The 13033-nt window shown below is 40.1% G+C and overlaps 1 protein-coding gene across 1 annotated transcript in view; it reads right to left on the bottom strand.

Moving 5' to 3' along the window:
- Window positions 1-12606: 12606 nt before the first annotated feature.
- LOC126266839 (uncharacterized) overlaps window positions 12607-13033 on the bottom strand; it is a 152715-nt gene continuing 152288 nt past the window's right edge. Inside the window, exon 6 of the mRNA XM_049971453.1 lies at window positions 12607-12948. Coding sequence (XP_049827410.1) covers window positions 12607-12948 — 342 coding nt within the window. The remainder of the gene's footprint in view (window positions 12949-13033) is intronic.

Here is a 13033-nt window from a genome sequence, read left to right as displayed (position 1 = left end):
GCCAGGTCTCCTCCTGTGATGACTGTGATGACGATGGTGATGACGAAGCACACATATCTCATTAAAATGATGATGCTATTCTCATCCGTGAGCTCACAGAGCTGCCACAGGGTTTTGGACTAGCACATACGCAAGCAATAATTCATAAAAGTCTTTCGAAGAGAAATTTTCACTTCCATGTGACGCTTATCAGCAAATAGTTGCCTGTTACATTTTTTTCATAGGAATTTTTGAATCGTCAGCAGGCTGCTTTGATTCAACCTTCGACTATCATGACTGGAAGCTATTTTAGTTAAATGTAAGAAAATAACATGATGAACTCCGGTGGAGCTTCTTAGCAGACACTCATGAGTGTAACACACGAGTGTGTCCCGCCAGGCACGAGGGCGATGGAAATGCTAATATTTGTAAACAGTAACACCTTCAGAAGGGGCTGACTCCCAGTTTTCACTTAGCGGCCTGACAACGCTACAGCGTGTGAATAACACTTGTCGGTGCACCAATTGAGTCGATGGTGGTTGTCAAGCCCACACTGGAAATAGTTCTGGATTTTGTACATTAGATAGGAATTAAGATGAGCATGCGTATATGGAATTTCCAGGAAGATAATGAAGAAGGCTGTGTGCAAACAGATCCGAGTGGCAAAAGTCAGTTAGGAAACAGTCAACGGTTCAGTGATGAGCAGCAGTGACCAGTTATAGAGTGAGTAATTAGACAGTAGTAATGCAGTTAGTAAAGTATCAGCGAAGGTGCCAACAACTTGCACGACAGCAGTAATTGATGTAACAGTTCTGTAGTTCTCCATCCACAAGAAGGCAGTACTGCCTTGAGGAACACAACAACAGCTGATAGATGAGCAGCTATTTTATAAATGCTTCACATTTATTTCATTGAATAATTTCGAACAGATAGCCTGTCTTGGCGCATTTAACGTGGAAGTAGGAACAATCAATTGAATAGTGCATGTCTGCTGTGAATTAGGCCAAGGGGCCAGTGATACAATAATTAGGTCACGTGACTATGACTTAGTGGTTAGGCCAAGCAGCCATTGACTCAGTAGATAAGAGAACAAATGGTAACAACTGCCCTTGTCCTTGAATTGGGCACCCCAGATAGTGCATTTCATACTGATGAGGCAGGTGGCACTTGCTTCTTGATAGTGGTTGCCTATGTGCTATAGGCCGAATCCTGGTAATAGGTAACTGCCCTTTTTCCTGGATTAGGCACCCCAGTTTACATTGATTAGGCAGGTGGCACTTGTTTCTTGTTACTGGTTGCCTATGTGTAGTAAGACAGAATCCTAGCAAAAGGAGTGTCGACAGTAAAACGCTGGCACCAGGTGTCACTCACGTATGTATGTTAACTGGTCAGACATACAACATAGAGATATGTGTAATAATAAATAAAATTGCTTAATGATGAAGTATATTCTGTATCACAATTAAAAATCAGCCTGCCACCTCAAGATGACAAATGGGTCATTTGCAAGGACAGAATCATAACCCTGCCGTAATTGCTTTATTCACTTAGGTGTTAGAGAGTGATTGTATTTATAAACATGTGTGTGCTAGTGTGCATGCATACGTGCGTCCATGCGTGTGTATGTGTGTGTGTGTGTGTGTGTGTGTGTGTGTGTGTGTGATATAGTGACAACTGTAAAGTCTCTCTAAAACTGCAAACAGTTGTAATCTTTCAAGATTCTCATGGGGAAACATATTGCATAAAAATTTTATTTATACTGTGAATAAGCAAAATAATTTATTGCCAAAATATTATACATAATGTGAATCAACAAAAAAATTTGGTACCATACATCGGTGTTCGTGTTGATAATCTGCACCATAAATTCCAAGCCCGCTCACATAAATTTTTCTGAAGCCATTCAGTGTAAAAAAAGGAGCCATTGCAGTTCCGTAGATGTGTAGTGCATGAGTTGAAACCATTCAGGATGAAAGGAGGGCTACAGTAGAGACAAACTGAATAAGCCACACATCAAGACCACAGGAAGTGTTCGGCGTGAGTACACGTTTTGCTATTGTGAGGGTACAACCCAGTAGAGATAGCATTTTGGACATCAAAAAGTGGAGTAATTTTGATTTTCAGGTATGTTGCATGTATCACCCATTCTCGTGAGAAATCCATGTTTTGGACCTTAGCCCTTTGTTTTGTTATCCACCGTCTTGAAAAGACCTCTAAGAAATGACACTTTCTTCCGTTTTTCTTCAGTAACTCTCTTCCACTGCCTTTTGGACAACAATATGCCATCATCATTTTTAAAGAGTGCTCAATTTCCTGCAAATTTCACACACTAAAGGTACTGGAATACGATGTGTGAAAATCGGGAAAAGCGTCAATAAATCACAAAAAGTTAGAGATGTTTGTGGTTTGGCCTTAGTGGCTCCTTCTGGTGCAGTTTTGTGCACAAAAACCGGTGTTATAGAGGATTTAATTTCCTTCAAGATTGATACAAAATATTTTTAATTTCCCCTTTTACGTCGAGAATTGTTGCAGTAACAATTTTCGTGAAAGTGAGCACGAAATTGAAAATACCATCGTCAGTCAAAACTAATATTCATCAATGTAATTTGATCTGAAAGCCAAAATATATATATTTAGTTCATAATTACCATGTCAAATCTAGGGAATAAGTAGTTTTGAAAAAGAAAAACACATATTCACTTACGTTTCAACAAAATACAGTTTAAAAACAGACCATAAAATTTTGTATACGTGATTAAAATAAAATTTCTGTTAAAAAGTAATCAATTTCTCACGATTTTAATCAGATGTGGTTGATGTGTACCATTTGTGACTTCACCCAATCGGCTAGTGGACCATGTAACTCGTCTTCTTGCATTTTGAATTCAGCCTCTTGTGCATTAGCGCAAGAACCTATACTCGTATAATGGAGCATGGAAGTCCTGCTTTTTTGCAGCTGCATTTGTTGCCACAAGTCTTCTGTATTGGCATAAAATCAGGTTCAGCAGTGTCTGTGGTGCTGGTTCTTTACTCATGGGCACTGGAGTTAGACCACAAATATTCTGCTTCCAGCCTCACTTGCGGACGACTTTTTTATACCCCATTCCCCTTTAAACTAGCAGTTAGGTAACATATGAATGATACTGAAATGACGTCCAGGCTGGAGGTAGGCGTGCCAAATAGAATTTGGCGTTTGCAGTATCTTTACAAAAGCGAACACATGACAACTCATCTATACAAGTGATCGAGACACCTCCGTAAAGGGCCAGAATGAAATCTTCAGTTGCTCCTACGATCTTCTCATTTTTTGCAGCTAGATCCTTGAAAATATAAACAGTGTTTCTGTGAGAAACATCCCTCTCAAGTTTGGTGTGAAATATAGAATTTAGTTTCCCTCTGTCCAAACAGAGTAGAGGTGGTATTGCAACCACTTATCACATGGAGAAATAGAATATTTTCCACAGTCTCTTTGTATTTGAAGGATGTTTTGGAATACAGCGCACCTCCTATGTTACTCCTTCCACATCTGCAAAAGAACACATTGTCTGGCACTAGAGCCATCACCAAAACCAAAAGATCAGTGTCTTCTCCAATAACAGCAACAGAATCGTGTTCGGAAGACAAAGAAATGGCGTTTTTCACAACTAACGCATCTGCATTTTCTATTACCTGCTTGATGACCATTTGCACTCGCTGAAATTCCTTCTGAAGCAATGCGATGAAGCGAGTTTTATTTTTCATTCGATAACAATTTATTCTTTGGCATCTGTAGAAACTTGGTGCTGTCAGACATTTTGCACAAGATTATAACCTGGAATGACGAAATCTAACGATGCTTTTTGTGCTCCTTCTGTTTTCTTCTGTGGGGTACCCATCGAAGACTACCACAGCATTTTGACCATGATGTCGCTGCACGTGGGTAACAAATCCTTTCCGATTCCAGTGAACTCTGTGTAGGATGTAACCACCATCTACTACATCAACTTTGTTCTTTCTCATTTTTATGTCACTTCGTTATGGCGTGAAAGCATAGAAAAATGTGGACTTAAATCCCTTTCCGAAAGTCTCCCTCAGAAAAAAACTTACAGAGGAAAGGGAGCAATTTCGTAATCGAAGCATATTTTCACATTATCATCAGACTACTTAGAAACGACCATCGTGTGGAAAAGGATGAGAGGGGCCCAGTGCTACTTTTTCTTTCTTCGTGTTTATGTGGTTAGCAAGTACTTCCAGACACACAACAGGATCTTTAAGTCGGAAACGCATGTTTCAAAATTTTGTTCATAGTTCTATTCATTCCTCTAGAACCAGCCTTCCAGAACAGATGGCAGTTGACGTTATCACTACCAGTCACTCCATTACTTATTGATATTAATATTTAACAACTGTAAAATGATTCTGACTACCATTGAGTTTATTATTGACACTGTTATTTCTGGAACGTCTCATGTCAGTATCTTGTTGCGTACTAGCCGTTTCACAACAGCATAAGTTGTCAATTAAAATGACAAACATTTTTTAATGTAGCTAACTGCAGAGACCAGCGAGTGAGAACACTGACCGTTATATTTGTCCGCAGGTCTGCCCATTAGAACTCTTCATTGTTTTCATGAGGATTTGCTCAATTGTCATATAAGACCAAACCCCACAGCAAAACCTGCGTGAGTGTGTGATCGTGAAACAAACATCAACTGCGAATTTTTGAAATTCTGAAAGATTCATTTTATCTTCAAGAGTCACCATATCTTGCACATGCAGGTGAGCACATTTGACATAATGGAAGTGTCCACTGTCGTGAAAATATGGAATCATTTCTGAAGCGTGTCAAGCTGAAACACTGAACCCACAGACTGGACGTGCTGCCAGTTTTCTCTTGTCTTTCAAGTTGTTCTTTAAACTCTGCTTTGACACTGTGGAAATGTTGGTTATCTTGTGTGGATAGGATAACACATCTCCCATTAGATATATCATCTTGTTCAAACCAGCACATTCATAATGTGAATAACAAAAAATATTAAACTGGATAAATCCTGATGAACTAAACCGTGAGTTTTCAAAGCGCGAGCATGGCTTTCATGACACACTTTACTTTTTCAAGTCAAAGTACATGTAAAAGTGTTGAAAATTCGTGTTTTTCTTTTTCAAAATTACATTTTCCCTGAAGTCATATGAATATCATTAACTACATGTATACATCGTATACATAATGGCTTAAAGATGATATTACATTCAGGAATGCTAATTTTGACTGAGGATGGTATTTTCAGTTTCGAGCCCAATTTTACTAAAATTCTTAATGCAACTTTTCTCTGCGTGTATGGGGAAAAATTTCAAATACTTTGTATGCATTTTCAACGAAATTAAATCCTCTACAACAGTGGTTATTATGCACTGTGCACTAAACTGTACTAGAAAAAGTTATTGAGGCGAAGCCGCTAACATATCTAACTTTTTTGCGATTTCTTAACATTTTTGCTGATTTTTCACACTATCGTATGTCAGTAAGTGTTCTGAATTTTCCAACATGTTGTAAATGAAAGTTGCAGGAAATTTAATGCTCTTTAAAACTGATAATGGCATGTCGTTGTGTAAAATGCACTAAAAGCGAGTTACTGAGGAACACTGAAAAAAGTCCCATTTCTTAGCGTTTTCTCAAGGTGACAGATGACGCACAAGACGCAGAAGGTCTAAAACTTGAATCTTTCACGAGATAATACGTACAACCTGCCTGAAAAGCCAGATAGCTCCACCTTTGGTAACACAATCCTTTTTTCAGAGCTGTCTGTTATGGGCGTATAAGAAATGTGACTCAGTTCACAAAGTAACTGCAAGGGATTTAGCTATTGTGACCCATGTGTCTGCTCATAGGAGCAGACAGCACAAGATCAGAGGTACTTCCAAATATGTATGAATGTCATAGATGTCACATCTGGAAGTAATTTCATTTAAAAAAATTTAATGCACATAAAATTGTATACATGCAATGAACAAACAGAATAATTAGAGTGGAGATACTTCTGCTTCAAGTCAGTGTAGCTGTTGGGAACATGCGAAGCGTCAACGACGCTATAACAATATTATTAGAGTTCAGCTATTTACTCAGATTTTTTCTAATTTCCACTCCTTACTGTTGTCTCACATTCATCTCCTGAATCATCATCACAGTGCAGTTATTGTGTTATGTGCAGAAGATTAATCTAGCTCCCCCTAAATATAGAACATATACCCCTAAATATAGATCATACAGTGAGAGGCTGGCACCTTTCCTTGGTTCGTCTTTAGCTATTAAGCAACGCACTGGCAAGTAAGTGAAACTACATTCTTTTGCACTGCCGATGAAGATGAAACCGTGTCTTTCCCTGGTGGTGGAGGGTTGAACTATTGGAATGAAACGCACAAACCATGGGTTGAATTTACTGTGTGGTTTTCCAAGTGCTTGTTTGTGATTCGTGTGGAGGGTAAGGACTTTGTGCATAATGTCTCTCAGAACATAGATGCAAAAATTACTGCAAAGAATGCAGCTAATATTAAATCTCCATGAAAAAAATAATGCAAAGGATGCTGCTAATATTAAATCTTCATTACATTTTCTGAAAGCATAATAAGAACAATATGTGACTCAGAGCTCCTGACAACTCTCGCGTGTGTAAAATATGCTTACAGGAAGAACTGGGAGTATTTTTCCTTTCGTGCAGACATATTGATATTTGTGTTAAATATGAACCTCGCCTTCCGTAGTGTGCTATGTATTAGATAACTGTTTTAGCTACAGTTAAAGATTTTTTGGCGAAGATAGCGATGTTATGAGAAATATTACTATTTCGTTTATATTTTTTATGCACTGATAATACACGTTGTGAAAATTAAAACAATATCGTTAATAAGCATTCTTTTCTTCTTTATCCCTACATCAGTCACACTTAGGCCTGCTGTTAATGCGATAGCCATGACTATACTATGATCTTAACTCCTGACATGCGTTGAAGAATCGCAATTTCTTATGTCAAAACGTAGAACCGATAGACAGTACTACCCCTATGTCAACCCATGCGATCTTTCATGGGGTTAAAGAAACATCATTCCGTCTCCCAACAGAGTACTACTGTTATGACCTGTGCTACATAGTTCCATATGATCCGGTACCCAGTGCTTTCCGACATGTACACCCCACTAAGGTAGTAGCGATTAAATTCTGTATTGGGGCGCAGTGTACGAAGAAAACGAAAACCCGATTTTGTCACCGCACAAAAACCAATTGTCACATATCAATTATATTGTGTTGACTATAGCCATGTGTCATCTTGCTTTAGTATAAAGCATTATACAGCAGATGTAATCGGTATTGTCGGTAGAAAGTCCTTGGTTTCTTAATGTATGCTCTGTATGTAGGTCAGAATGACATGTCTAGAGACATTGTACCATTGTACCATAGATAGTAAGGAGCAGGAGGCATATTAGGAAAAATTAGTATAGTGACAGTGGGAATACCAGAAAACCAACCAAAACAGAGCTGATTGATGTTGAAATGGATCATCAGCCTAGACTAATGCAATAACCTACAGATGACTCTTAGCTTATGGATTCGGATAAAATGCGAGATTTTTTAACAAAATGGATATGTGCGGCTACCTAACATCTGTCAAAACGTTTACATTCTCCTCCGCTAAAACGAACTTTGTTTTTAAGTTCTAATTTATAACTATGGAATGAACTGTTCAAGTTTGATCCTGTGGAAATATTGTATTAAATGCTACCGAGACGGATGTACATTTAAAAAAACAGAATGGAATGCATATACATCTACTAGTGCATGGTGCAGAAGACTGTAGTTTTAATGGAACATTTGTTGATGGTGGTATGGACTACCATACAGAGCATCACCGTACTTAAGTAGCCCTGACAGACGTTTGGAAACTATGTTACATACATCTAGTTCGATTCTATCGGATGGCTGGGTATTTTATTCGTAAGAAAATTACATTTCAAAATCAAGAGGGAGTCTATATCCTATAGAAGACTTAGGGAGTGAATGTACAACTGACTGCTCGTCATAATAAATTAAATTTCAAAAATCACTATGGTATTTAGACAAAAGCACTGCAGTTTTTAATGGAACAGTGGTCTATGGCATGAGGGTGTACCACCCACCCACAGAGGCGCACACACACACACACACACACACACACACACGCGCGCGCGCACACACACACACACACACACAGATTTACTGTACATAAATAGGTCTGGCAGACATTTGGAAACTGCAACAGCATTTCCATATAACTGTTTTTTGCATGCTTTGAATAACACGTTTATTGCATCCAAAAACCTGTTAAAGTAGGTATACCATCTTGCATTGAACTTTTGTTGATCTTAGAATGACTGAGAGGCGAAAATCACAAACAGAACATTCCATCTGAGTGCTTTCATTATCTTAGACAAGACAATACAACTGATATACTATCGCTCGAAAGTAGCACATACCGGGCCCTATAAACCAGCTATGTTCAAGACACTTCGATGCTTTAGAAAAGCGCTCAGAAATGACTTTTGAACTGTTAATTTTAACACAAGGAGTGTTGATGCACTGACACTGCTGCTGCCGAATACAGGAATTCTGAGGCAGAATGTGCTGTACTTATCTGTCAACTGTCGCTTGATATATGTCAATTTGCTGCACAGATTCTCCCACTATTTGAACGAGCCCCACCTTCGTATCTCACTATACGTTCTCAATTTCCGTTATCACTTTGAGATCATTCTCAGCTTCTACTCTGACTTTAACTCGTATAGACCCGTTGGTAGTTAAGTGGTATGTACTGGTGAATGGTAATATCGATTACATAGCTCAGTACTACCTAGTCGCTCTCTACCAGTCGTGTGAGTCCTCATCCGTTCATGTCATGTGGTTGATCTGTGAGGCAAATGCAGCAAGATCGTATAGGTTGTTGCACATCATTCGACTATTTAAGCGAAAAAGAAATCTCTAGGGAAGATAACACATTGCCCTCAAAAACACAAGGGTGGATTTGGGTATGTATGGAGGTATAGATACAACCATGATTTACTCGATCGGCAAGTGAGAGTTTGATCGAAAGGTGACCGATATTACTTGTACGATATACCCTCCACGTTGCACTGTCATTGCCTTGCGGTTTATTTGTTTTAGGTGTAGGATGCTCGTAGGCCATGGAGTTGTCAACGAGTAGGCAAGAAGACCTGTGGCGCAGGTGGTAGTTTACCTGAGCGTAAGTAAATCTACTGCACGTTAGTAGGACTAGAAATCCCCTCCTCTGTCACCATAGTCATAGTATAAATCCCCTACACTGTCACTGTAATCATTAACTGCAGGAAGACGTCTAGCTGTAAGCATCTGGGTCGAGCTGGAATAGTTCTGACTCAATTCATTTGCAGGAATCTTAATAAAAGTTAATAATTGACAGCTCAACTTAAGTGGGGCAGGCGAGCAGCCGCCCACTGCCCCCTGCTCTAGCTGGAACTGACAGTTGGTGAGAGATGGAGCTGAATGCAAATGAAAGTAACTACTGGGTGGTCATAATTAAACTTTCCCTATTCACATGTTATAGCACGTAAACTAATTACCATACCAACACCAAACTTGGTAGCATTAATGTCAAGGATATGGGGAAGAGGAATAATGCAGAATCAATTCAATTGAAACACTTTTTAATGTGCTTCTATGGTACGTCATACCATTAGGTAGAGGTACCATTACTGCTACAAAAAAGCTACTGCTTCTGTGTCCAGAAGAGTCTCAAAGCGCGGGATTGCATTCTACACAGCAGAACGAAGCATGTCCGTATGTACACTCCCTACCTCTCTTGATATATGCTGCGCTTCAGATCAGCACATGTGTGAATGTTCCCCTGGTGAACCCTGTCCTTCAGAAGCCCCAAACCAGAAATCACAGGGATTGGCATCAGGTGGTTGTGCAGGCCAAGCATTTGGAAACGGTCGGCTGAAAATTCGATAGTTTCCAAATGTGCGTAGGAGAAGCAGGTGAAGTTCACGAGCGATGTGCGGTGAGGCCCCATCTTGCATCAAAGCTGTTGAGTGCAATGCGTCTATCTCGTGTAGGATGTGTATGACATGCTACCAAAGCATATCGTAGTAACCCTGGCCAGTCACACTGCTTTTTTTTATCCTTGGGCCCCGACGTGTTCAAAAAAGAATGGCCAATGATGAATATAACCTTGAAGCCACACCATAAGGTGATACGTTGACGTACAGAGCAACTTCATGCACAGTGACTGGCAGTGAACATCGCCACACTCGGAAATTCTGTGTGTTCACCTCACCTGTCAGAGAAAAATGAGCTTCGTCTATCCACAGAAAGGTCCAGGGACAGCCCTCGTCAACTTCAATCCTCGCGAGAAAGTGGAGAGCGAAGTCAACACGTCGTTGTGAGTCCTGTGGTGCAAGCAGCTGTATGATATGTGTCTTGTACGGATACCATTTGAGATTGGTTCGAAGAACCTTCCATACAATGGACCATGGGATGTTCATTTGTCGTGACACAGCACATGCAATGCATGACGTTCGGGAATTGCGCGCAGTGTTGTCTGCCATAGCAACAGCGATTTCATCGATCACCTTGGTGCAACCGTCGACTTCTTTCCAGAGCAACGCTCGGTTCTACAGTTGACTCTGACTTCTTCATCATGCTCCGCACAGCAGGTGGAGAAAGAGGATCCTTCCATAATCCTTTCAGCTGGCGATATTCTCGAAGAACCGAGCGAGATGGCGTAGTGGTTAGCACACTGGACTCACATTCGGGAGGACGACGGTTCAATCTCGTCTCCAGCCGTCCTGATTTAGGTTTTCCGTGATTTCTCTAAATCGTTTCAGGCGAATGCCGGAATGGTTGCTTTGAAAGGGCGCGGCCGATTTCCTTCCCAATCCTTCCATAACCCGAGCTTGCGCTCCGTCTCTAATGACCTCGTTGTAGACGGGACGTTAAACACTAACCACCACCACCACCACCATCCTCGAAGAGCAGCTGCAGTATATCGTTGTTTTGCTTACAGAGCTTCACCAATAATGCATTACTCCTTTTGTCCAAGGTCACTGGACATGTCAGCAAGTGCACTTCGACTGGTGAGATGTGTGAGACACGATGACTGATCACAGCACCTGGTGGCCATAGTTGGAACTGGGCGGTGGCACTGTGACGCATGTAAATCATGCACCCCACACTCTGGACGATAATGCTGCGTTTGGTACTAGTACGGTAATTAGTTTCTGTGTTATAATATGTTAAATAGGTAAAGTTTAATTATAACCACCCAGTACTTAATCTCCATAAAATCTTAATGAATTGCCTAAAAACTGTAAATAGCGCCATATGCTGAGAATTACTTAAAACCACGTATATTATGCGGTTTCCTGAAAATCGAAAAAATAGCAGCGCGTCTCATATTTACATGCCTTGTCTTAAAAAAAAAGTGGAGGAAATCGGTGAAATAGTAATTAAATATGTATCTTCTTAAAAAGTCGGTAAAAATTAGTCCTGAAAGCACAAATAGCGTTATACAGTGCAGGAAATAGCACTGGCTGCCTAACTTCAATAAAACTATGTTACTACCGCTGGATGCTACACAATGATGGAAATTTGCAGTATCACGTGAATTTGCGCATGCTGCTACTGTTGCTGCTGCTGCTTGAACAATGTCCTATTTCAAAACGCCAGTCTAAGGATGCTGAAGACACTAAAGGGTGGTGAAATTGATGTCTGCGGAATGATCAATGGCTACACAGTAGGGGTACCGGTGGAGGGGAACGGGCAGTAACCCTATAGGGGGGGGGGAGGGGATGCCATTTTCTGGGGCATAAATTACCATCATTAAACGGACAGTTATAACTTTACACTAAAAGCACTTGGTCAGTAACTGACACCTGGGTATACATGAAGCCAAATCTCAGACTAGGCCGTCATCGTGCCTCTAAATAACGTTAATTATCATGACAGTTATTACCCACTAATTACATCCTAAATACACAAAATATGCAGCCAAGTGTGCAGTTTGTTTGCTTAAGAAAATAAAGCCCCCTTTGTTCTGTAACCAGCTGACGCGCTCTATTACCAAGGACGTTTTCATAGCTAGAATTATGTCACCAAATGTTACATGACGATGTTACATTCTTTCCTAACCGATGTGTGACGTCGTTTGCTAAGATTTGCAGCCATTCACTTCACACGTCACTACAATAAAATAACAAATAACTTTCCAAATCTTAATGCAGCATTTTTAAGATTAACTAAAATACAGAAATTTAAACATTTTTTTTATTTTACCTTACTTACACCCGATTTACTTTATTTCTATTTTTCATAAACGAAACTTACTCATATTTATGTTCGTCATTGAACAGTCTGGATGCCTTATATCAATTTCCTCATCAGCTCTACATTACCAACTTTGATTTCATAACATTTAAATTTCTTGACTCAGTCATAGGACTGAGCTATTTCTGGTCCCTAAAGGCCCTTACACTACGTTCTCACGATCATTGCACACATCAGTCTACTAACAGATAGAATAAATTATACTCAGTCTTGCTTTACAGTTGCATCCAAGTGACTCAAGAGTCACTACTGATTTGTTTTCAACTCGGACATTCCTTCGTGGATCCGTCCATATTACTGCTTACTGCTCCAGCTACACGACTGTCCATTTCCTCGTTTATCTGCGCGAAACTCTTGTTCCTCGTCTCGGGCATGAGCGCATAGACATAAATAACGGCAAACACACACATCACGGTGAAGCCCCAGAAGGAGTAGTAGGCGCCCAGACCGTCAGAGACCACTTGGAACATCTTCTTGAGGAAGAAGCCATACAGTGCTATAACCACCGTGCCAATAGCCACGCCGATGCCCTTCACAGACACGTGGAACAGTTCACCCATAAACAAAGAGAGCACTGGTGCCGGACCGATAGAGAACGAAATCTGAAACAATTTTAACATATATTATAATCTCAATTATTCCAGTTTTCTTAGAGAAACTAAGGTAATGAAAGCCAAAAATACTAAA

This window comes from Schistocerca gregaria, chromosome 1 (assembly GCF_023897955.1).
Source record: "Schistocerca gregaria isolate iqSchGreg1 chromosome 1, iqSchGreg1.2, whole genome shotgun sequence".
Classification (NCBI taxonomy): Eukaryota; Metazoa; Arthropoda; class Insecta; order Orthoptera; family Acrididae; genus Schistocerca; species Schistocerca gregaria.
The sequence above is the reverse complement of the archived record's forward strand: the minus strand, read 5'-3'. Positions and strand labels throughout refer to the sequence as shown.